Raw genomic sequence first — 25,010 nt, 5'->3', positions numbered from 1 at the left:
GGGAGCTCCCTGGCCAGGCAGACGGTGGCCCCTGCGCCCGCAGAGGATGGCAAGAGAACCTCAGTGAGGCTGGCTCCAAGCCGTGGCAGAGGACAGCCCTGAGCCTCACTGACCCGCCCACGGCCCGTGCTGCGGACACCCCTCTCCCAACGTGGGGTGGCCCCCATCCAGCCTCAGGGCCTCCCCCTCCCCCAGGGGTGTCCTCCCAAAATGGAGCTCAGCTCCATCTTTCCTGTTCTCTTTCTATTCCTGTTTCGATCCTGGGAACTTTGTCCCTTAAGTATCACTCACGGATTTTGCAAGTAAGTAGGCTGTTGGCAGTGAAGCAGTTGTCACAAGACCCAGAATCAGAGAAACGGTCAAACTGTGTCAAACCACCTCAAAGGTGGGGCGGGGCTTCCTGAGGACAGAACTGACGGGGAGTGAGGAGGGTGGTGGGTCTGGGGGTCCAGGCTGGGGGGTGGTCCCCTCCCAAGGGCCTCACAAGCTGTGGGGCATCTGACCCACCAAATGGCACCCCATACTCTCAGTTTCCAGCCCATACTCCTGCCGGCCCCGCGGCCCCACCCCCTCTGCATCCTTGCTGTGTGGCAGACCTGCCTGGTGATGCCTAGCCAGGCACTGACCCCGGCACAACCCAGACCACCAGGGTGCCCGGCCCCTCCTGGCCCTTGGACCCCCACCCCACGCCCCACCGGCCTCCCCTGTCCTCACTCCACGGAAGCCACCAGAACGCCGGGGACCGTTCCAGCAGAAGTAACAGAGTTAGCGGTTCACGCACCAAAACCAAACTGTCCTCAGGCACCACAGCAAACAAGCAGGAAGGAAGTGAGCACAGTCCAGCCAAGCTGTCCCCCCAGCCCTGCCAGCGCCCTCTGCCCTCTGCCCAGGTCCCCGTTCGCACCTCGCCAGCTCTGCTTGGTGAAAGCCGCTGCTCGCCTGTGCTCGGTCATCCCCGCGCGTCCGTGGGGTCCCAGGCCCCTCCCCCCTCGCTGGTTCCCCGTCCTCCAAGCTTCGGCTGAGGAGCCTCCCAAGCACCCGGCATCCGGTCACCCAGCTGGCTCCACACCCACAGACACCGAGCACGCTGTGGGCCCACAACTGGCCTTGCCCCCTCATGCCCCAACTCCTGCAGACCGCCCCGCACCGCAGCCCAGCGCCCACTCCCAGTGCGACGGCCTCCTGCTCCCCTCCCAACCAGGCCTTTGAAGCTGTGGGGACCGGCCTACAGCCCCGCCCTTGGGACCACAGCCAGGGGTGCGGCAGGCAGCGTGGGACTGAGGGCCTTGGGGAGATGGGCTGGCACAGGCAGGTGGGGGGGCATCTGACCTACCATCCCAAGTGCCCACCTGAAGCCCACGCTGGTATAAGTGGGGTGTCCAGGTGGGCTGCCGCCAGCCAGCCTAGTTTCTGCTAGGGGGCCACGAGGCCAGACCTCCAGCCCCACCACGAGCAGCAGGGTTCTTCCTTGGGACAGGTGCCGAGGGCCCAGCCAGGCCCTGACCCCGAGGACAGATACATGTCCCTTAGGACCCTCCCCCAGTCACGTCCCACAGCCGCCGCACCCTGGGCTCACGTACAGTGTCTGGCCGGCGGGGTCCAGCCAGCAGCACCACCACGTGCAGATTCGTCTGCTTGGAGCCAGCGGCCCACCGAGGGGGCGAGGGCTGGGGGTCCGCTGTCCTTCAACGCCTGGCAACCCAGGACTTCTCCCACTGCTCCCTCCTGGGAGCATGGCCGTTCCCAGTGGGCAGTGGGCCTGCGGCAAGCTGTCGTTCCACAGTGACCACACAGCCCACAGCACCACTGTGGGACACGGCCAGCCTCTCGGAGCCCCGGTCTCCGCCGTGGTGCCGCCACCCTTGCTGTGTGGTGCCCATCGGGCTCCCAGGCAGGCAAGCTGAGCCAGCACCTGCAGGGGGAGGCCAGGGCCCCTCTGCACGGCCCTGGGGTGACGCCCACCGGAGTGTCCAAGTGTCGGGGAGCCTGGGGCTGTCCCGGAGCCTCCAAACCCACAGCGATCTGCAGGCCGTGCAGGACTCCTTGCCAGCCTGTGGGGTGGGGACTGTGGGTCTCGCCGTCACCGGCCACCAGCGGGCAGACAGCCAGGGCCGGGCCAGAGGGGCCTGCATGCTCAGAGCCTGCTGCCCCCACCCCCCGGACTGCCCGCCCCATCACTGATGAGGCGCCTGGGGTCCCAGGCCGCCCTGACCCCGCCCGAGGCCGCACCGCACACAGCACGGAAAATGGAAGAGTCTGTATTTTGCCTGTCACTCCCTCTGTCTCTTGGCAAAGCTCAGACCGGCTCCAGGCCAGGCCTACAGCAGGTCGTAGAAGTAGTCCAGGCCCTGGCCCAGCTCCCAGATGGACAGCCCGACGCCCAGCTCCCTGGCCAGCTCTAGCCGCACCTGCAAGGACTGAAGCAGTGCGAGTGTCGGCCCCGCCCTGCCCGCCTGCCCCACCGTGGGCCACCTGCCAACCCCTGCCCACCACAACCAAGCTGAGGGCCAGGGTTGCTGGGGAAGGGCTTGTGTCTGCTGCCCCCATGACCAGCGTCAGGACCCACACGCACCTTCAGCGTCGGGTAGAAGACGACGTGCCTCCCACCGCGGCTTCTGCAAGACAGCAGAACCCTCAGTCCGCCAGCCCGACTCCCACCCGCCTCTGCTCCTCCCAGCCCCACCCCCCTCCAGCCAAAGCCTCAGGTGCCCCTCCTCGGGCCAGGCCGGCCCTCAGGGGCAGAGGCCGAGCTCGAGGCCCGCATCACCTGGGGCTGCCCCCGGACACTCACTTCTTGTACTCGAAGAAGTGCTCTGCAGCCTGGCTGTCCCATACCATCTGGGGCCGGTGGTCCTTCAGCGTCTGGATGTACCTGGGGGAGGCCGGGTGTGGGTGCGGGGGCCCTCCCCTGCCCACCCGAGCACCTGGACAGGGTGGAGGTGGCCTCCGCCATCACGGAAGGGGTGAGGCCACCAGAGGGCAGCAGGATGCGGGGTGTCATCCCATCCCCCGATGGTCTGCGGAGTGCCTGCAGCACACTGGGCCAGGTGGGAGGGCCACGCGTGTGGCCCAGACACGAAGAAAAGTCAGGAAGCAGGACCATGGGACGGGGTCTGGAACACTCGGGCCAGGGCTGCAGCAGCCGGGTCCTCACTGGGGGTAGGAGGAGGACAGAGACCCCGAGAGGCTGCTAAGATGTGAGCAGAGGCCGTGGCCGTGCTTCAGAGCTCACGCCGCGCCCTGAGCTGGCGGCATGGTGTGCGGGTGGAGCGCGGGCCCCGCGCTGTGGGCGCAGCGCCTGCTGGGCCGGTGGTGCGGGCAGGCGCTCCCGGGGTCGGCCTGAGGGAGACTGCACCTGCTGCAGGAGAAGCAGCAACTTCTGCAGTTGCGGGGGAGGTTTGGGGCCAGCTGCAGGCCTGAGGATGAACGAGAACTGGGGGCAGCCTCGGCACTGCCCCCCCCCCGCCCCCGGGGGGGGCGGACAACAGTCCAGGGCAGTGGTTTCCGGGCCCTTTCAGAGGCCAAGTTGTCCTCGGCCTGCCTCCTTGCTGTGGACACAGCTGCCCCAAGCCCACGGCGGGCCCCACCTCACTGCCAGGAGCAGGGGTTGAGAACCCCTCCCCGCCCAACAGAGGACACACAGAGGACAGGCCGGTGCCTAAGGTGCCGCATGGCCAGGACAACTGGGGTCTCCAGCTCACCCCGTGTCTTCCTGGCACGCAGCCGATGCCCAGACAGGCCGGAGACCTGCAGCCTGGGCCCAGGAAGGGGGCTGCGGTGCTCCAGGCTGCACCTCGCACATCGGCAGTGGGTCGGGGCTGAACAGAGCCCCCCATCAACCAGCTCGAATCGTCCAAGATTACTGCGTTATACTTAATTAGCGCAACGCTCTTGGGATGCTTGATGTCATCTGCAGCTTCTGACCCGGCGTCGGCTACGTGGCTGAGACAGGCGTGGGATGTGCGGGGATGGGACGTGTGGGGAAGGGTGAGGCGTCCCGACCCAGCCTGTCCCTGAGCCCCCGAGGCCCAGGGCAGATGCTGGCGGGCAGGGGGCTCTGGGCCCTCACGTCTGGGGAGCTCTGGCTGTGCACTCCTCCTCCGGGGCTTCGCCTCAAAATCTGCTACCTGCTGGAGGTGGTGAGGCTGCGGGGGCGGCTGAGGCTGGGGGTTCAGCCAGACCCGAGAGCACCTGGTCCCTCCCCTCTGAAGGCCGAGGCTTGGCGGTGCCAGGGCGGGGACCACACAGGCCCTCACACTCGCCTGGGTGCAGCCCCGGGAACGTGGAGCAGCAGAGTGGGGTGTGAGCCAGGGTGGGGGCGGAGGGACAGCTGTGCAGGCGGCTCCCAGGCAGGTGGTCCAGGAGGAAGAGCAGGGCCACGGGGGCTGAGGGTCGGGGTGGCAGGGGCCTGCCTGGGAGGAGGAGGAAGCCGGGGCGGGGTGGGGATGAACGGAGGGAATCGGTACCAATGGGCCCTGAGCGTTTCCCTGAACTAAAGCGGAAGGCCTTGGCCACACGCCCGGTGACTCTGTTTCCACGAAATGTCCGGACGAGACGAGTCCACAGGCAACGCAGGTTAGTGCCCCAGGGGTGGGGTGGGGTGGGGGGCTGCTACCAAGCGTTCTGGAATTGGAGGTGGCGGCTGCACAACCCTGAGAACGGACTAAGTGCCGCACAGGTGTGCGCTTTGCAGTGGGGGGTGTACGGTGCGTGACTCATACCGCCCCCACTCAAAAAAGCTCTCGGGCTTTGGAGTGAAGAGTTCAAGGAATGGCAGACAGAATCGTAGACGAAGACACACCAAACGGGTGGGTGGAGGATTCAGGGCACCGAGACGAGGTGCACGTCCCCCAGTTTCCAGAGGAGCGAGCAGAGGCCACCCGAAGAGAGGTGGTCAGGCTGTGTGGGTGAGGTGTGGGTGATGGGGAAGAAGGGAGATGGGGGGGCGGAGGAGGAAGGGGACACCCCGCCCCAGGAAGAAAGCCTAGCGAGGCCTCTGCCTCGGCTGGCGGGGCCTGCGGTGCCCTGTGCTCTCCGCTGTGACCCCAAGAGAACTGAAGAGCCTGACCTCATCTGGCCAAGTCTAAGCCACCTGTGTGCCCTGGGTGGAGAGGCCGCTGGCACTGTGACCCACGGCTGGAGCCTGCCCCGGATGGCACCACTTCCGAGCCAGCCTGAGGACCTGGGTTGGGCATGCCCCGGGGGGGCACCTGACTTGCTGGCCCACCTTTTGGGCAGGTGACCTTCCTGGGCACCGAGAAGGGCGGTCCGCCCTGACCCGGTTTCCCCTGCAGCCCCTGCAGCATGTGGCCAGGACTCCACGGCCCCTGGTGATGGCCTTCCCAGGCTGGGCCGGAAAGGGGCGCTTGGAAGGGGTAGGGCCCCCCCGCCGGAGGCCCACACGGGGGATCCAGTGGGTGCCGCTGCGGGTGACGTAAGGAGGTGCCCCCCGCCCCCGCCCCTGGGTCCCAGGCCCCCACCTGCAAGCAGTGGGACCGTTCCCAGCTGTGCCTCCGACGCAAGGGCTGGCAGATACCCTGAGCAGAGGCACTGTGAAAGCGGGCAGGGTCAAAGGAGCATGGGGAGACCCCGGCTGGGAAGCAAGAGCAGGATGCTTGGAGAGGACCAGGACAGGCTCCGAGATCACACAAGCCAGTGGAGAAGCAAAGGACCTCAGCAAAGAGCGCGGCGCACGGACGGAGAAGGCCCAGAGCCACGGGGGAGTGGCGACAGGCAGCCCTGGGACCAGGCACCACCAGTCGCCCCTAGGCAGAGCAAGACCCCGGCGCAGGACACACAGGGAGAGCTTCCCCGAGCCTCTGTGCCCTTGACCTCTGGTGCCCTGACCCAAAAAGAGGCCTCTGAGCAGGGGCAGGGGTTCTGCCAGACATGGCCTGCCCTCGGGGATCCGTCTGCCCGTGTTCTGCTGGGGCTGGCTCTTCTTGAGGTCCCTGGGAGGCAGGGGCAGGAGAGGCCAGGCGGGGTGGGGCTGTAGGTCCCAAAGATGCAGGAGTATGGGTGCCCACTTGGCTTGAGAGCGCTCACGGGACTAGCCGGGCACCCTGGCCACCAGGGCAGTGGGAAAGCCTCCCAGAATGGGGGCTCGGCAGCCGTTGGGACCCACGGATCAGCATGCAGAACTGCACGTGGGGTGACGTGAGCCTGCAGGCGGGGGAGCCCTGGCCCCTCCTGGGGTGTTTCACAGTTGCCCAGACTCCTCAAAGTTGGGGAGTGACGAGGCCACGCACACAGAAGCCCGGCCGTGGCCGTGATGGGGTCTGCTGTCACCCAGGGAAGGCCGACAGAGGCTGGGGGGTCAGTGGAGAACCCAGAATGTGCACATACAGCCTGCCCTCCGCCCCTCCCCCTGCGGCAGGCACAGAAGGCGGGCCTGGCTGACGGAGGCCAGAAGGCCAAGCCCCGGCCTGACAGAGCTGCCGGCCTCCCGCCCCTGCCTCCCGCCCCTGCTCCGCGGGCGAGGAAGCAGATGGTGCGGCCGCTAATCCCCCACTGCCTGAGGGGGCCAGGGACACCTGCCACAGAAGGCCAGGGTCTCAGCGCCGGAGACGCTGAGACGGGAGGGCAGATAATCCTGGGCCAGGCTGGCCTGAGCTTCTATCAGCGGAAGAGATGGAGAGACTCCGGCGGCCATGGGGCTCACCTGCCCCCTCACACCTGGCCTGTCATCTGCTCAGGGAACAGAGGCTGTTGTAGTGAGTTCCAGGGTGGAGACCGGCTCAGGGGCGCATCCTGGTGAGCTGTGTTTCTGGGGGGGCCGGACCTGGGTGAACACGCTCACCCCCTGAAGAGGCAGCCCTCCCCTCTCCTCCCTCCCCTGAACAGGCATCCACCTGCAGGCGGCCTCGTTAAGCCTGCCCATCTGGTTCCCCAGATCCGAACTACCTGGCCCTGGGAGGGGGAGGGCTGCTGACCAGCCCTGGGAGAGGCCTCTCCCCATGACCCCCAGAGCCCCAAGGCCCTGAGCCCAGGGGTCAACCCTGCCCTGCCCACCGGGAAAGGGCTGGAAGAAATCAGGCTGTGGACAAAGGAGGTCAAGTGCAATCCCAGGGGCCAGCTGGCGGCCCCACCCCCTGTCCAAGGCTCACCCAGGGTGCGGGCAGCAGGCGGCAGATGGCCGGCCAGGGCCCTGGGAGGGAGGAGGAAGTGGTGGGGTGGGGGCACTCGGGCCGCGGGAGGGTGAAGCCTCGGTGCGGGCGCCGGGTGTGAGGGGTCCTGCGGGCCCACCCACCACGGGATGAGGAGCGTCCGGGAGCCGCCAGACCTGGTCTCACTGCACCCGCCCGACCTTGGCCCCATCCCGTGGGAGGGCTGAGGCCTGGGGAAGGAGAAGAGCTCGGCGACGTGCCAGTTCCCCAGCTCAGGCCGGGAGCAGCCCCACCGCCCACGCATGGGGGGGACTCCGGGCATCCCCACACCACGGCACCCCCCAGACGCCGACGCGACCCCCGGAGACAGCAGTCAGCCCTTCATGGGCCTGTCGACTCCACCCGGGCCCCCTCAGCCCCTCCACAGGACAAACTCAGCGGGTAGGACACAAGCAGGCGCCACTGCCTGACCTCCACGCGCCCCTGAGGGGGGGCTGCAGCCCTGCCGCCCGGCACTCAGCCTGCTCGGCCCCTTGGGCGGCCCTGCTGAGCCGGCACCTGCTTGGTCCAGGTGAGGTGGGTGGCGGCCTCCAGGACGTCTGGGCTGGGCGGTCCCTGACACACAGCCCAGCCATGCCCCCGGGCCTGGGGGAAGCCTCTCCACCGCCCCGGCACAGGCCCACCTCCCTCCTCTGCCTCCAGGCCTGGCCGTCATCAGTGGGGGCACGTCTGGTGGGGGGACACGCCCAGCTGGGGTGGGGCCCGGATGGGGCGATGCAGCCTTCCGTCCCTGGCTGGGGGCAGCCTGTATGCGTGTGTGTACGTGCGCACCCGTGCTCTCGCTAAACACACACCTTCATAACCAGACTCCCCCCTCTGCCTCCCAGCCCCTCCTCAGAACTGGCAAGGGCCGCGTGGTGCCTTTGTCGCCGGGCCCCACGAGCTGGGTTAATGGCTGCAAAAACTCTACCTCGTGAGCTACACATTTAGTAAGGAAATTACAGCTCTTCACTCCTCAGGCGGTGTTAGAGATGAACCGTGTCCCCCCAATTCATATGTTGCGTCCTAACCCCCAGAACCTCAGAATGTGACTATAATTGGAGGTGGGGCCTTTAAAGAAATGTTTGGTGTAAGATGACTGAGGTACCCTGGGGTGGCCCTAACCCCACAGGACTGTGTGCTTATAAGAGAAAGTCAGGAGACAGACATACACAGAGCAACGACCCCGTGAGGACACAGGGAGGAGACGGCTGTCTACACGCCGAGGAGAGAGGCCTCAGGAGGACCAGCCCTGCCCACACCTGGGTCTGAGACTCCAGCCTCCAGGGCTGGAGACGACACTTCTGTGGCTCAAGCCCGGCCGTGGTACCTGTGTGGCGGCCTGAGCAGAGGTGGGTGGCACCTCCTGCCCTGCCCGTAGGCCCGGGCCAGCAAAGCCGGGGGCTGGAGCAGAGGTGGGGCGCCGGGTCCCTCTGGCTCTGCCTCACGCGGGCGACCCTGGCTACTGACCCCACCTCTGCAGCAGGAGAAAATGCCCTCCTACTCCAGCTCCTGAAGCCCTAGGGCCTGGTGCTGCGAGCCCGAGCTCCAGACGCAGCTCTGCCCGATGCCCCCCGAGCTGGGCACCCTGTCAGGGACGCTCCCAGGAGCCCCACGTCTGGAAAGGCTGTGGTGGTGACGGGGCAGCACACAAGGAACAGACAGCAGCAATAACAGGGAGGACAGATGGGCGGGGCGGATCCAAGGCACAGGCGCCGGGGGCCGAGGGCCCCTCTGCTGCGGGGACATGGGGTAGGCTTGGGCTGCTCCAGGGCAGCGCCCGCCAGCCCGGCTCCCGCCGTCCACAGGGCTCCCCCAGCAGAGGGGCAGGCCCCAGGGAGGAGGGGCTCCCAGGCCTGCGCTGGAGCCCAGGCCCTAGCACCAGCTGTGCGCACCGGACAGGGTCGGGGAGGCACGGCTGACTCCGACGTCCCACCCCTGGAGGGGCCCAATCCGCTTCTCCTCGTCCTGGAGGCCCTGCCTCCAGCACAAAAGGGACCCAGGAAACGGAAGCCCCGCCCCACTGCGGGGGCAGGCCGGGAGCAGCCCTCCAGGACCCACGAGTCCAGGCACGGGCCAACCCAGCAGCCTCTGTCTCTCCCCCAGGGCAGACCTGAGGGAGTCACTGTGGACGACGGGCGCGGACAGCCCGGCGGGCAGCTGGCATTCGGCGCCTGACCCCTGCCTGGGCTGACACGCGTGTCCCTGCGGCAAGCAAGCCTGCAGGTGACCCTGCAAACAGTGGGGAGCAGTGGGCACACGCGCTCAGGTCACAGCCTCGGGACCGTCTCTGCTGACGGAACCAGGTCCCTCAGAGAAGCGTACAACTCTTGGTGTCCAGGGGACATGACGGCACCCAGAGTGAAAGCAGAGGGTCAGGAACCCCAGATGCCCAACACCTAGCCAAGAGAACGAAACTCACAGCGTCCAGCCCGGGGCAGAGGCCCACGGAGAGCTGGCTCGACGGGACCACGGGAAGGGGACAGTGCTGACTGGACCCCAGGCGGGCCCAACGCCAGGCAACCGTTCTCACACAGTGCTGAGAGGACACGCAAAGGCTAAGCTCCAAACGCACTGCCTGACAAGAGAGCTACTACGACACGTGGGAAGGAAAAGCCCCAGATGAGACGCGACCAAGAAACGGTCTGTGGGCTTGAAGACAGCAAGGAAAACTGAACAGAAGAAAACAGAGGCCAAAAAAATAAAATCAGTGTCAGCGGATGGGGGGACAAACAGATTGGCCTAACACACGAGTACTCACGGGCCCGGAAGAAGAGGAGAGAAAGGGAGGGACAAGAAATATACTAGAAAATATAGACTATAGCCTTCCCACATATGATGAAAAGGTTAAATACACAAATCTAAAAAACTCAACGGAAACCAGGTGGAAAAAATGTAAAGAAGCCTACGTGGAGGCACTTGGTAATCAGAGCACAGTGGTGCTTGGTGGTGATACGTGTGGAGTAACCGGGTGACGAGTGTCTCGTGGGACAGAATGCACGGGAAGATGGCGAAGCAACACCGTCGAGGTCCTGGAACAAACTGGCAACCCAGAACCCCACATCCGGCACAAACATCTCCCCAAAACCCAGCAAAATAAAACGGAAGAGGATTCAACACTGGTAGAAATGCATAGCAAGCAACACAAAGGGCGTCCTTCAGGCTGAAGGAGAGGAGGCGGGGGGGCCGCATGCTGCTCGGGCCAGATGGGGGCCACACCCCCGCCGACCCAGGGGAAGAGAGGGCACTGGGACAGCACCCTGCAGGCGCCTGGTACGTGGTCAGACCCTGCCAGGCCTCCTCCTCACCGCATCCCCTCACTTCTGGGAGACACACACCTGACACGAGGGTGCCGCGGCAGACGGCACAGGAAGCCACCGGCACGGGGCAGCCGCCGGCTCACCTGGCCCCGATGACAGGCTCGCGGGTGTCCTTGGAGGCTGCGTAGTCCATGCCGTAGAAGTTGAGTCCCAGCAGGATCTTGCTCCGCCACTTGGACTTGGGGTCCAGGACCTGGACGCAGGCTCGCACCCAGGACAGCGGTGCGCTGGGGCCGGCCCTGCGGGGCCAAGGAGAAGTGGGTTCAGCGGCAGGCAGAGGCCTCAGGGCGCCCCAGGTTGGGGTGGGGCCCACACATGGAGTGGGAAGGACGGCAGCAGACAGGCGGGCCCCTGCAGTCAGCTGAGAGGCTCAGGTGAAGCCTGAGATGGACAGAGGCAGCAGCACGACGCCCCCGGCCATGGGAGCACCTTCTCCTGGGCAGCGAGGCAGGCCCAGCACCACAGCCACCATGTGGCGGCCAGGATCGCATAGGCGTGGATGGACACCCGGGATGGCATTCCCATGGGGGTGCCCGCTGCCCTGTGTCACGTGACTCCAAAAAGGAGAAGGTCGCCCAATGCAAGGCCAATTGCGGGCTTTGGGAATACGAGACCGGGCCCTTCATGTGCCTGGAACCGAGAGCTGACAAAGCGTGGCCCTGAGCAGGCTCGTGGGAAGCTGGACTTTGCCTGAGCGTCCAGGCCCCCGGTCATGGGAGCATCTCTGCGCCAAGCCAGAGCGCACGGGGCCCCGGGGTGCCCCTACTCACTGCTGTGCCATGGAGTAGTCATAGGTCATGAGGCTGAAGCCATCCAGCACGGGGGCCAGCTGCTCAAGCTCCTTGTGTGTGAACATGCCCAGCTTGTTGGTCCTGCAGTGAGACGGCGCGGTCACCACACCCAGCTCGCACAGCCCCTCCAGCCCCGCCCCAGCTGACACCTGGGCTCAGCAGACGGCACGGCAAGCCGGCCGTGTGGGCTCCCAGCTCACGCGCCTTCCTCCCCCACGCCAGGAAGACACCTCAGGTCACTTTCCCTGCAGAGTGGCCCAGCGCTCGGTTACAGGGGATGGCCCGCAGCTGGGTCCTGACGGGCAGAGCCTGCTGCTGGAGGTCCAGCAGAGACCTGGCTCCCCTCCTGCCCAGTGCACTGGAGACTGCGATTAGCCCAGCTCCGGGAGGGCCCATCCATACGTGGGCACAGGTGACCCAGGCCAGCCCCGCTTCATCTCAGCTGCGAGCACGGTGCTATGAGCAGAGCGCCCTCCCTCCCAAGGCCTCAGGCCTGGGGCAGGCGGGAGCCCAGGTGGCCTGTCTGCTGGACACACCTGGTCTGCTAGCCCACCCGCTCTGCCTGCAGCAGCCCCTAGGACTGCAGCCTTGTCCCAGGGGGTCGGGGCCCTCTGCTCCCCCCAACATGTGAGCAGAGAGAGAATCCCTCTTCTCAGCCAGCACCTCCAATCCCTGGGCAGGGGCAGGGGTGGCCCACCGTGTGGACCTCAGCCATGGTCACTGGTTCCACAGGGTCCAGGCAGCCCGGCCCAGGCCCCCCCGAGACATGAGGCACCTGTGGGACCTAAGGACCAGCAGCACCAGCCAACGACCCCAGGACCCCAAAGCCTGCCTCCGAGGGGGATAAAGCGACACTCAGTGGTGGGCACCTGCCGCGGCAGGGAGCTCGGGGACACACCTGGGGAGCAGATGCTCCACCGGGCAGTGACAGCCATGCTCCCTGTGGCCACACTCCAGACCGGCCCTCTAAAGTCAGCTAGAAGGCGCCAGGCCCGGCAGGCGGCGTTTTCCTCCCGGCTCAGCCCCAGAGATGGAGACGGGCCTGTGTGAGGAGGGCCTGGGACCTCGGGGCCTGGCGCACCCCACAAAGAGCGGATGCCATCAGCTCCAGGAAGATGTTTCCACAATTCAAAAGCTCACCCGTCCGCAGGTGGACGTTCGCTCAGGAACCCATGGACACCAGCCCTACCGTTTCTGGATTCGATGGCTCACAAGGGGAGGCAGGGTTGCGAGCGGAGCAGTTCAGTGGCCCAGCAGGGAGTATGCCCCTGTGTCTCACGTCCTGGTCACTGCAGCACCGGGGCCTTCCAGGAGACATTCCCTGCTCAACTGGGAGAGGGGATCCCACCCCCAGGGGTCCTGGAAGCGCTGGTACCAGGTGTGAAGGGGAGGCCGGCGAGGGACAGGACTAAGGCAGGCAGAGGGGCAGGAGCAACGAACTCAGCGGGGGGGGCGGGCACCAGGAGGCCTGCTACCCTGCTGGCCTCACTCACCCCATAAAAAGAAACCCTTCTGCTCAAACCTGCTCAGCACAGCAAACAGCCTCACTTTCACTGGCCGATTATTTCTTAGACAAACACTCTCAACAACGGCCACGGGGATCAGGGAGAATGGAGTTTTCCAAGCCCCTTCTCCCAGTCACACTGTTCCAAGAAGTCCGCTGCTCGGGGAGGAGCCTGGTGTAGGCTCCCAGCCCACACGACTCCCCGAGCCGCCGCCTCTGCTGCTTTCAGCTGCAGCCCCGTCAGAGGCAGGCTCTGCCCGTGCAGCCCGCGCCCACTGTGCTGGGGGCCGCGGCTCCTGCCGACATCAAGTGCGCGGCCAAAGGGCTGCAGGGGCCGCCCTGGCCCACCAGCCCCTCTGCTTCCCAAGGCTCTGGCCACGCCTCGTGTCTGGGCACCCGGGGCTGCCAGGTGCTTCTCACTGAGTTACTACCCGTCTGACTGCAGGCACCCCTCCCCTCCAGAAGGCCCGCCTGCCCCACGGGATCCTTCCCCCCGCCGAGACCCTGAAGCTGCCAGAGGCGGGGCTAGGGCAGCACCCGTGTCTCCTCAGGGCGTTGCAGGATGAGGTGGCCCTGGTAGACATCGTGTGGCCTGGCCTCCCCTCTCCACGTGGTCACGGACAATGGACACGGCGTGGCCTATAGACCAGGGGTCCCCAACCCCCGGTCCTCGGAATGCCACTGGTCCGCGGCCTATCAGGATCGGGCCACACAGCAGGAGGCGAGCAGTGGGCAAGTGAGCGGAGCTTCATCCGCCACTCCCCGTCGCTCCCACTACCGCCTGAGCCACCCCCGCCCCCTGCCCGTGCAAAAACTGTCTTCCACGAAACCGGTCCCTGGTGCCAAGAAGGTTGGGGACCGCTGCTCTAGGCAGTTTCCCCCCAGATACGAGGAGGCTCGCCCAGAGAAGGACCCCCACCCATCTCCTTCCTGACTGTGGGGAGATGGCCTGCCCGAAACCATGGGAAACTACGGGGGTGGCTGCAGCACCCGTCAAGGTGGGCACCTGCCCGTGAGGATGCGAGCTCACCGCAGGGCAGGTCCTGGGAAGGAAGCCAGCCCTCCATGCCTGAGGCCAGTACTTTCCTGAGGGTTCCGGGAGTGCTGGATTCTCAGAAGATACAGCCTGAGAAGCCGGGGTGAGAACTAACTCAGAGCCCCCTCCGGAGCGAGGACGGCCCAGGGCTCTGATTAAATCAGCTGACTGGTGCTGGAACGTCAATGGGGGCCTAGCCGCGACCTCGGGAGCAGGGCTCAAGGTCAGAATGGCCGCTGTGCCAGCAGCCCCTGGAGGGAGGCCCCAGACCAAGGCGCACAGCAGCAAAGGCACGCCGGCCCTGGCGCCGCACACAGAGCCCTCCTGGGGCGGCTGTTCCCGTGGGGGGCAGCGCAGCCTTTGTGAGGCGACCGATGCTGCAGAAAACCCCAGAAAGACTGTTTACGGCTCCCAGGCTCCTCTGCTGGGGCTGCTATCCAGAAGCGCGGCAGAACAAGTCAACGATGAGACAAATTCCGAGGCCGCCAGAGCCTCTGGAGAGAGCAGGGCTTGCTCGCCAGCCGGGGGCGTGCAGCCCAGGCCCGAGCCCCCCCAAACACACCCCTGGCTGCCAGCAGGGGCAGGCCAGACTAGGCCACAGCTCAGCGGCAGTGCCCAGGACCCATGCCTCCAGCCCTGGCCACGGTCTCCTCCCTCCGGTCACCTCCTCGGCTGCCAGGTGGAGGGCACTTCCTCCCCTGGTCACTGCAGGGTGAGAGAGCGGCCCTGGCTCACACCATCTACTTCCTGCCTAGGGGACAGGAGCTCAGGCTAGACGCCTGGGCAGAGAGGGCGCCAGTCGGAAAGCTGCTCCCCACCCTGCCCCAAGCCCTCCCGCCCTTCCAGGCCAAGCCCAGAGACCAGCCCCTCCATGGGCGTCTGGCCCAGTCACCCCCCTCAACACACACACACACTCTCCAGCACATAGTCTGGGAGTCTGCTCTCTGCACCCGTCAGAAGCTGCGAGGCCCGAGGCCCTGGGGAGTGGCGGGGTGTCAACAGGGAGGGGCTGCAAGCAAGGCCCCTGGGTCCCACCCCCAGCCAGGCAACCAACCTCTCCCCAGCCGAGACTGAAGGGCTGCCCCAGCTTCCGAGGAGCTTGTCTCTGCCGACGGCCCCTGACTACAAAGGGCAACCGGGGCTCCATCGGCCACAGCACCCCACCCCGAACCATCACAGAAACCAGCAGACCCGGAAACGGGTACCCACATCTGCAGCCGAGCCCACAGGCTCTGTGAGTGTCCGCCACCCCTGGCTCTTCCAGAACGGGGCCCCCATCCTAGGAGGACTGGTGGCCCCTGCTGCCGCCAGCCTATCACACGCGTGTGCTGCACACAGGAGCACACACGAGGCCGAGGGCCCTGGAAAGGTGGGGAGAAGAGTCGGGAGGGAGGCCGAGGCCCTTGGGCTTGGGTGGGACCACCGCCCAGGCCTCTGGTGACGCGTGGGGGCTCTGGGGGCATGAGGGCCAAGCAAAGGGCGGGCAGCCAACCTGGGAGCGGCAGGTGCCTGCTGTGGTGGCCGCGGCCTTGGCCTTGGAGCGCCCGCAGGCTCCTCTGTGTGGGGCTACCGGCCTGTGAGCGTCAGGGTCGCCAGAGAGCTCGGCTCCCAGAGCTGCCCACCTGCTCCTGTTAACTGGCCTGCACTGCAGAGCGAGTCGACAGCCAGGGTGACAAGATGCATGGACAGCGGTCCTTCCAGAGCAGCGCACTGAGGGCCCAGGCTGCCCTGGGAGCCAGCGGAGACCAGGCAGGGCGCAGGCAGCACCCCTGGGCCTCTGTGCGCCATCGACCTGCCACTTGGCTCTGAGCTGCCCTCAGTCCTCACTGTGCGATCTGGCCTCCTCCGCGCCCAGCACAGGCTGGACGTGGGAGCCAGGCCACCTGACTTGGCACTCGGGCCCCGCACCTCCCTGTCCCGGGGGTTCTGGAAGAGCTGCCTCACCGGGCTCTGCGTCCCGGTGTGTGCAGGGCCAGGGGTGGCTGTGCGAGGGGGCTGGGCCGGCTGCCGCCCTGGGGTGGGAGGTCAGGGCCCCCTGGGCACAAGGCCTCATCAGGGGAGCCGCCCCCAAGCCCTCATCTCAAGGCAGGATATGAGCAGCTGGGCTCAGCGGTGGGAGCCGTGACCTCCTGGGGCCTAAAGCGGCACAGGCCCTGCACCGCAGTGCCCGGGGCCTCGCCAGGGACCAGCGGGGGTGGGGAGCGAGTCTAAACGACACGGTTTCAAGCGCTCAGGTGTAAGGATGCAGCCTTGACCCGCTGACATGAGGGCACTGAGGCCACCGAGGTGTCCGAGTGTACTGATGAGGGTCCCTGTCCGCACATGCGGTGGCCAGCGTGTACCTGGACGGGGCTGGGCAGTGACCAGGAAGGGCCTCCCCTGGCCAAGCAAGCACGGCACTTACCCAGGGGCGACAGCGGGCGGGATGACCAAGAAGGCTAGCAGCCGGGCCTGGTGCAGTGCCTCGGCCACGTGGGTGAGCAGGTGAATGAGGCCCCTGCAAAGAAAGAGGACAGGTCAGGGGCAGCTGGGCCAAGACCCGCTGCAGGCAGACGCCCCTCACGGCCACGTTCTGCCTTGGAGATACGGGCTCCTGGGTGGATGCACCGGGGGGCCTGGAAGACACCGCGGGGATCGCCCTCCACCTAAACTGCCTGCCCAGCCCCCATCCTTCCTCACACTCAAGCCCCCTCCGTCCCCACAAGAGTAGGGTGGAGAGCAGAGAGGGATCGGTGTGGTGCCCCATCACCTCTGGACCCTCCCAGACACACAGCCGGGCAGGGAGTCAGGAAGGACCCATGTGGACCTGGCATGCTGGCCTGCTGGTGGCCAGGTCAGCCTGGGCCACGAAACGCCTCAGGCCGTGCTGAGAGCCCTGCTGCACCCGGGAGGTGCCTTGGGATGAGGCCTTGTGCCCAGGGGGCCCTGACCTCCCACCCCAGGGTGGCGGCCGGTCCAGCCCCCTCGCACAGCCACCCCCGGCCCTGCACACACCGGGATGCAGAACTCTGTGTGCCTTGGCCCCAGGAGGAAATAAGGAGGGGGCGCTGGCGTGTGCTCGGCCGGGAGTGCCTGGAGGCGGGGGAGCGTCTCTGTGGGCAGCGGGCCACCAGGCAGGGGGCAGAGGAGACAGCAGTGTCACGGGGTCGCCTGGACCCTAGGCGTGTGGTAGGTGGCAGTATCTCAGAGCTGGCGGGCAGCATGTCCGGCGGGACAGTGGCTCTGGCACAGCCTGGGAGCACTCGTCAGGACACCCCAGTCCCGGAGGCCACCGTCACCGTGCCTGGGAGGCTGTGGGCCCAGTGACCGACCTGGGTCCTTCGCTGCAGCCCCTCAGGAGCCACCTCCGTCTGGAGAACAGGCAGCAAGCGCCCCCCGCCACTACCAAGTGCAGGAAGGTCAGAGGGGCTGCCCCGGCCCCCAGCCCCAGAGCAAGTCTGCAAAGAGCAAGGCGGGTGGGGCAAGTACAGCTGCCGGTCACGCTGCCAAGGCTGCCGTGGGGCCTGGTGCGCACTGACCACTGAACTGTGGCAGCCTCTCAGAGCCTCCCAGGTGGCCCCTACTCAGCGGGAGCGATCCCGGTCACTCCACCCTGGCTTTGACTGTAGGTGGTCAGGGGCGCCCTCGGGGGAGCACACGGGCTGGAGGGGGCCGGCACCTCCCTGAGGCCAGAAGCTGTCAGCACCTGTCACTGCTGGGTGCCTTCCTGGCTTCTGGGACCACCCAGGGGATTGCCTCTCTGTGAGAGGCGGGAGGTGGCTTCATGGCCCAGGGGAAGCACCTGCTCGGCGGGGACCGGGGGCAGTCTGCTGGGACAGAGTCCCTGGGGTTTCCCCTCGGCTGCCCGCCCGCCCGCTCGCCGGGTGTGAATGCAGGAGACGGGCCTCTCACCAGCGCCGGGCAGCCCTGCACGCTCCTCCCTGGGAGGCTTTCACGGGAGGGCCTGGGGGACCCGCAGCCCAGGGTGGCACGTGGACAAGGTGCCATTGCCTCGCATCACACCAAACAGGCCTTCCCAGGGTGACCTGGCGCTTTGGGTAGGAAACAGAAGCCTAAAGAGGGTGACAGGTGGGCACAGGAGCATGGACGTCCCTGTCATGCCCGCCACGGCCAGGCCTGTCCTCGGAAGCAGCTCCCAGGCAGCAGTGTCCAAAGCCATCTACCAGGCTGGCCAGCCTCCGCCCTCCTCCAGGCCCCCCGCCAGGAGACCCCGGGGTACGGAGGCGCTGCCGGCTGCTCCGGCACCTCCTTGCCCAGCTGCACCCCCTCCTCAGAAGGCGCCATAAGGCCTCCTCAGCAGGGCCACCACCCAGCAAGGACGGAGGCAGAGCCGAGGGGGTGGGGGGATTGTCTCTCGGCCAAAAGCCAAGGCCCCCAACGTGCAGGTGCCGCGTCGGCTCCCAACAGACGTGGGTATCCTCCATGCTCTCAGCCTGGCTGTCTCCACCCATCCTCCTCCTGCTCCAGCCTTGGGGCCCTCCCAGGGCAGAAGTGGACAGAGAGGGAGCCTTTCAGAAGCACCCACTGGGGCGGGGGTCTGAGCACCGAGAAGCAGGCACCGTGGCTGGGGGCCTGGGTCCAGGCCACCCCCGTTCCTGAGGCCAATAGTGGAGTCTCCCTACCCCCACCCAGGCAGAGAGGCCCCGGCACGCCTGGCTCCATGTGCAGCTTCCTCTGGGCCTCGGGCAGGAGGCCTGTCCCCCTGCACAGACCCCTTGACAATGCGCCTCCCCCTGCATTGAGAGGCAGGAGACCCCACGGACGCTGTCTTCGAGCAGGCAGAGCACCGCCTGCAGCTGCGGGAGGGTAGAAGAGGAGCCCTGCCCAGGGCTACCCCAGGGGTTTGGCACACGTACAGAACCAGGGGCAGCGGCTCCTGCAGGGGACCTGCCCCTCTCCCACCCTGCCGGGTCACTCTGGCCGTGAGCCTCACGCGCAGGGTGGACGCTGCTTCGAGGGGACCACGCGGCATCCTCCCAGGCCGGCTGATGCAAAGCCTGTGGGCCTGGGCGGCAGATCCCTTTCCCAGAGGACTCTGTGGCCACCTGCTCCAAGGGCCCCTGGCCCTGCACGGCCACCTCTTCTCAAAGTCCCCTGGAGGCTCCATCAGGCCAACCATGTGGGTGTCTCAGCTGGCCACCTGCCCGCAGCTGCCCCCGGGCCTCTTGGAGCCACTGTCCGACTTTCTCGGGGTGCCATCCCCACCCCCAGGTGCAGACTGTGGGAAGCAGGCCCTCCTCCCACACGAGGTCCCCCCACATCCTTCCTCCAGCCTCTTCCTGACACCTGGGGGCCCGCACGCTGCCCACAGCCCACTCACGCGTGCTTCTGGATCAGCAGCTGGTTCCAGACCTCCACCACCAGGCCGTCAAAGTGCTGGCTCTGAGAGGAACGGGGGCTGGTGAGGAGGGCCCCAGGAGGAAGGGGTGGGAGGGAGGCGCAGAGCCAGCCCCGCTTCCTCCCACCCAACCAGGCCTCAGCCCGAGGGCCAGGCTGCAGGCCTAGAAGCCCCTCTTTGAAGGTGGCGGTGTGGGGGTCCCCAGAGGAGCCAGGAGCAGAGGAGCTGGGGCTCTCGTGTGCCCTGTCCACTGGTGTGCCTCCCCCAAACCTGACCCCAGGGTCCTGAAGGGTTCTCCCCTCCCTGCAGCCCAGCACCAGCTACCAGGATGGGTTCCCTCCCAGGAGGGTAGCCGGCAGCTGGGCATTGCCCAAGGGAAGCCCCTGCCCCTGAGACGCATGGTGGCCAGAGGGAGCCCACGGCAGCCGGTGGTGGCTGTGCAGGAACCGGGCGTCACCTTGGCCACCTGGACGACGGTCCTGCTGAGCTCCTCTATCTCGTCCTCGCTGTCCAGGACATTCTGAAAGTCCTCGTATGTCCAGTCCTCGAACCGGAGCCGAGGCACTGGGGACAGACCCGCAGAGACTGTGACCCTCTGTGCCGGCCCTGCCCACAGGCTGGCCCTTGGCCTCCAGAGCGGAGTGACCACAGCCAGGCACCCAGTGAGGTCATCCCAGTGCAAGGTGGCTGGATGAGGGAGGGGCACCAGGGGGCGCTGGGGAAGGACGGAGGTGCGCACCCTCTCCTCCCGGCACACCAGGCCCCCGAGTGCCCGGGTGCTGGCCCGCCCGCCGCCTCCTGCCTGCCTCCGGCTGGCCCAGCCTCCGCTGGCTCCCCGCTGGCCCAGCTGCAGGCCCCCTTCCTCCTGCTCGGCTATTATGTGCCCCTAGACCCCCAAGCCTCCCTCCCGAGCCCCACTGCACTTTGCAATGGGTCCCTTCCTCGCCAGCCACGAGCTCCAGGACGGGCAGGGCAGGGTGAGCGTCACCCTTGGGCGCAGCCCCCAGGTGCCCTCGATAAACACTCCTGGGTGAATGAAGCGATGGGAGGGCAGGACCACAGGCGAAGGCGGGCTGGCCTTGGCGGGCTGAGCTGGGTGGGCGGGAGGGCCACAGGGCTCTGGCCGGACTGAGGGCCATGAATGCCGGGCTGGGGCGGCCTCACTTCTGAGCCGTCGGGAGAGTGACCGACGTGCTAGGCAGCTCAGCCTGGGTTACCAGGCAGGCAGGTGTGAAGACCCCGGGGCCACTGACCCACCCACAGGGGGCTCCAGGACCTCCACCCGTGGCATATGGCCTAAGGGCCCACAGCCCTGACCCCACAGGCCCACTGGACTCACCCACACGCAGGCCCCTGGCCTGCTTCCTGACTGCCCGCATCCACCCTGTGGGACGTGGAGAAGCCAGTCAATGTGAGGACACAGCCGCCTGCCCACGTGAAGACTTGCCCTACCCGCCAGGAGGAGAACAAAGGGAGGGGGGCAGGGGAGAGTCTGCGGGCCCTGCACTGCCCCTCCTCCCCCTGCAGGACCGCCAGGGCCAGGGGCAAGTGGCTGCTCCGGGGGCAACGACTCCGAGGCGCCTGGGACCATCTCTCAGAGCTGAGGGGAATCCAGGGGCCAGGCACTGACGCTGCCCGGCCGTGTCCTCCAACACACTGCCCTCCCAGCTCGGGGAGCCCCACCACCAGCTAACACCTCCTCTCTCTGAACCCACAAGGGAGGACATCTGTGCAAACACAGGTGCAAAACATGGCTGTCAGGACAGCCAGGCCTCGCGCCCTCCTGGACACTGTCTTGGACGCCTCCTCCCTGGACACTGTGTACAAACCCCCAAGGGCAACAGGGATGTGGGTCGATGCCAGGTAGTCACCACGCTCGCACACACTCACACCCTCCCAGACCCCTGGGGTGAGCGCAGACGAGCAGCGGGGCGAGCACCTTGGTCCACGTCGTCAAGGCCCGTGACCTCAAACATCTCACGGCCGTGCCTCTTCAGCTGCAGCCACACGGGCGCGACGTGGGTGAACTTGCCCCCGAAGATCTTGGCGACATCGTAGCCGTGCCTGTTCCACTGGCAGAGAACAGAGAATGGGTGAGCCTGCTTGCAGCTGGGGCAGAGGGCCTGAGAGCCACCTTGGGATGGGGGCACCGCAAGGCTGCCCGCACCACGGGGAACAGGACGCTTGGCGCGATCCCGGCCACTTCTCTGGGAGGCATGGCTCCCGCCACACCCCTATGGCGGCAGCGGCCAGGGGAGGTGAGAACGCAGACAGACCTGAGCAGCCACCTTGCCCTTGGGACCTCCCTGCCCACCCCAGGGCCCGGCTTACTGGCGTGACGTAGCCCAGGATGTCCCCAGCAAAATGCCTTTTGTGGGCCTTCGCTGAGCAGTAGCTGCGATGCTCGAGAACCACATCCTCGGCTCTGAGGTCTGTCACCACCAGACCCCGCTCGTGGACGGGCTTGCTTGAAAACTGAGTCTGAAACAGAAGGAGCAGGGAGAAAGCTGTGAGGGTTCGTCCCCAGGCAGAAGCCCAGGGACAGCAGCGGTCCTCTTGTTCAGCAGGGGTGTGTCCCAGGATCAACACGGAGCTGCTGGGCAGGAGACCGCAGGGAAAGGCCTGCCTTGAGGAGCTGACAGGCCCCGAAGACTCATTCTGCCTCCCCAGGGCTGCCCCAGAAAAAAGGCACAAAGACACAGCCAAACCCGGCGTGGCTCCTGTCTGATCTGCTCAGTGAAGCAGGGAAGAGCACAGGGGTTGAGGCAGGGTGAGGGAGGCAGGGTGAGGGAGGAAACGTGGCACGTCACAGAAGGTCGGCCCAGCGGGGGCAGGCGCACCCTCGGGCCCCAGCACCAGAAGCTGCTCCCGCCAAGGCCAGCCAGCCAGAGCCCTGGGGCAGCACAGCACAGGCTGCCCAGAGGCCAAGCTCTTGGCTCACAGCCCCAGCGGGCAAGGAGGCGCGATGGCTCAGCCCTTTGGCCCATCTCCAGACTGCCCTTACCTTCTCCAGCAGCGTCTTCGAGGCAGCCTTTTTGGCATCTGACTTTGACAGGGTGGCGTGAACAGAGCCGCAGGCCAGGGCAAGCCAGAGTGTGCCGAGGAGCACCTGCATGGTGGGCATGTCACAGCAGGGTCCAACCTCGGGGTCCAGGGGGCTGCAGAGAGAGCAGAGCCCGTGGAGACCCCCAGCAGGAAGGGTGTCCCCTCTGCCTACTGCAGCAATGGTCCTAATGGTGCCTGGGGCCTCCCAGCCCTAAGCTGGGCACTGAGCCAGCCCCAATGGCCAGAGTCCAGCTGTCAGCACCGCTGGGCCCTGGCATCCCTCAGACACCCAGGAAGGGCCTTCCTTCCTGCAGGCTGGTGAGCCCTGCCCCACTGCCTCGGGGCCGCCCTAACCACAGCCGGCCAACTAGGAAAAGATTGGCTCTCCACCCTCCTCAAACCCAAAAATATTCTGGCTACGAGCTACTGGCTTAAGTGCAAAATAACAGAGCTATGGAAAAGACTAGAAGAAAACTTGGGTGCCTGTGTACGTAGACTCAGGGACAGGGGCTGGAGAGGGGAGGCTTTTCCACCTAGGTCAGCAACAGTAAAAGTTATGATAGGAAACATCAATAGAGTTTACTACGTAAAAACGTGAAGCTTTCACTTAGGAAACAAAAAGCAAATTTATTTATTTGCTTTAAAAAATATTTATTTAGGTTGTGCACGGTCTTAGTTGCGGCACGTGGGACCTTCGTCGTGGCATGTGGGACCTTTTAGTTGCAGCATGTGGACTTCTTAGTTGAGGCATGTGGGATCTAGTTCCCTGACCAGCCATCGAACCCGGGCCGCGGCACAGGGAGCACGGAGTCTTACCCACTGGACCACTGGGGAAGTCCCAACGAAAAGCAAATTTAAAGAAATAATACGCAAAACAAGAAAATACTTGGAACATACTTGACAATGAATTTCTATTCCTCATCTACACATGACACGCAAAGAACTCTTACAAACTGAAAATAAAACACTCCAATAAAAAATGCCCCACTATAAAATACAGAAAGGATGTGAAAAGGTGTCACACACAGAGACACCCCATAATACAGACCCCCCCCATAACACACAGACCCCACCTCCACCATCACCAGCAACCAAAGGAACGGACGCTGAGGTAAGACAGCGAGCTGTGCGTTTTGGTCCCCCCCACCCCCAGGCACTGGCAAGGACTAACAGATTGATGCGACCTGAGGACCTGGGGCAGCTTCACTCTCAGAGCTGTTCCTGAGAATTCATGTTGATCAGACCTTTTCGGGTGACAACGTGGTCACAAATACTATACTTTCCAACATGTTTCTTTTTTTTCAAAAATCCCACTTTGGGGGACATCCCACTTACGTCGAAAACGCTCCAAGATGCTCATTGCAGCGCTGTTTAATACCCTGCACTCCCAGACGCCAGAATACAGAGGGCACCACGGTGCTCATGACCCCCTAGTACAAACGTCACAAAGTGCACACGCACAGCAGGGTCCTGTTTTATTATAAATTTATTTATTTATGGCTGCGTTGGGTCTTCGGTGCTGTGCGCGGGCTTTCTCTAGCTGCGGCGACTAGGGGCTGCTCTTTGTTGCGGTGTGCAGGCTTCTCATTGCGGTGGCTTCTCTTGTTGCGGAGCACGGGCTCTAGGCGCACGGGCTTCAGTAGTTGTGGCATGCAGGCTCAGTAGTTGTGGCTCGTGGGCTTCAGTAGTTGTGGCACGCGGGCTCAGTAGCTGTGGTGCACGGGCCCAGCTGCTCTGCAGCATGTGGGATCTTCCCGGACCAGGGCTCCAACCCGTGTCCCCTGCGTTGGCAAGCGGATTCTTAACCACTGCGCCACCAGGGAATTCCACTTCATTCTTAAGATACTGGTTTTAATCCATCAAACCTGTCTCTGCTCAGTGATGTGCAATTTGAGAAATGCTGACCACCGTGCCCTGAGCGACCATCACCAACACCTGGCAGGACCCCGAACTGACTGTCCCGTGAACAGAATGCTGCCGTCCCCACAGCGCGGGTAAGGTCCGTCACAGATTCTCGCCCGTGAGCACAAATTTTGGAGCTAGCTGTGTTCCTGCGGGGAGGGCCGAGTGCACTTGGAAGTGAAGGCGTCGTAAGAGCAGGAAGACCCCAGCCCCGGCGGACGTTAACCTCGGGTTCTGTCCACACTGTGGGCCACCGCCTTGTTCCCTCAGCGGAGGAACCCTGAGGCAGTCTGCCATGCGCAGGGGGAGCGGGGCAGCGGAGGATACTAGCGGGTCGAGGTCAAGAAGGAGCCAGCCCGGCGCGGCCCATCGTGCCCCGGGTCCCGGCCCCACGCCGGCCACGCCACGTGCTGCCGCTCGCGCCCGCAAGCTCCCGCCCCGCGTCCTTCGTCCACACCCGCTCTTACACGCACTCACTCACACCCGCTCTCACATCCCCTCTCGTCCACTCCCGCTGTCACACCCACTCACACACCGCCTCTCGTCCACACCTGCTGTCACACCCCTTTCTCGTCCACACCCGCTGTCACACCCACTGTCACACTCCCTCACACCCGCTCATACCACTCCCTCTCGTCCACACCGCTGTCACACCCGTTCTCCCTCGTGCCGCGCCTCCTGCTGTCACACGCACCCCCCCGCGCGCTCACTCCGCGGAGAGGAACGGAGGCCGTAGGAGGCGGGGAAGCATACGCCGGAACGCGGGACGCGGACACCACCCCGGCCAGACGCCGCCGCGGCGCTCACCTTCATGTCCCGGAGACCGGACGCTCGCGAACGCCGTCGGAAGTCCCGCCTTAGAAAGCCCGCACGCCGCCGCCGCCGCGCCACGCCAGCTTCCGGGCCGCCGCCACGCAAGACACGCTGGG

The 25,010-nt window shown here is 65.7% G+C and overlaps 1 protein-coding gene across 2 annotated transcripts; it reads right to left on the bottom strand.

Moving 5' to 3' along the window:
- Positions 1-89: 89 nt before the first annotated feature.
- CHID1 (chitinase domain containing 1) lies at positions 90-25,010 on the bottom strand. Of its 2 annotated transcripts, XM_029207305.1 has the most exons (13): positions 24,889-25,010; positions 22,139-22,292; positions 21,466-21,615; positions 21,074-21,206; positions 20,474-20,518; positions 19,592-19,698; positions 19,117-19,178; positions 16,201-16,293; positions 11,236-11,337; positions 10,549-10,704; positions 2,792-2,872; positions 2,573-2,615; positions 2,243-2,417 (listed from the first exon to the last, which is right to left on the bottom strand). In XM_029207305.1, the coding sequence occupies exons 2-13, from the start codon at positions 22,256-22,258 to the stop codon at positions 2,319-2,321; spliced, it is 1,191 nt and encodes a 396-aa protein (XP_029063138.1). In that variant the 5' UTR covers positions 22,259-22,292; positions 24,889-25,010; the 3' UTR covers positions 2,243-2,318. The 2 variants fall into 2 exon arrangements, with proteins under 2 accessions (XP_029063137.1, XP_029063138.1); XM_029207304.1 differs by lacking the exons at positions 10,549-10,704; positions 11,236-11,337; positions 16,201-16,293; ... (5 more) ...; positions 22,139-22,292; positions 24,889-25,010 and adding an exon at positions 90-412 and having other exon boundaries at positions 1,581-2,417; positions 2,792-10,542.

This window comes from Monodon monoceros, unplaced genomic scaffold (genome assembly GCF_005190385.1).
Source record: "Monodon monoceros isolate NGI ecotype Baffin Bay Population unplaced genomic scaffold, NGI_Narwhal_1 Super_Scaffold_7, whole genome shotgun sequence".
Lineage (NCBI taxonomy): Eukaryota > Metazoa > Chordata > Mammalia > Artiodactyla > Monodontidae > Monodon > Monodon monoceros.
The sequence above is the reverse complement of the archived record's forward strand: the minus strand, read 5'-3'. Positions and strand labels throughout refer to the sequence as shown.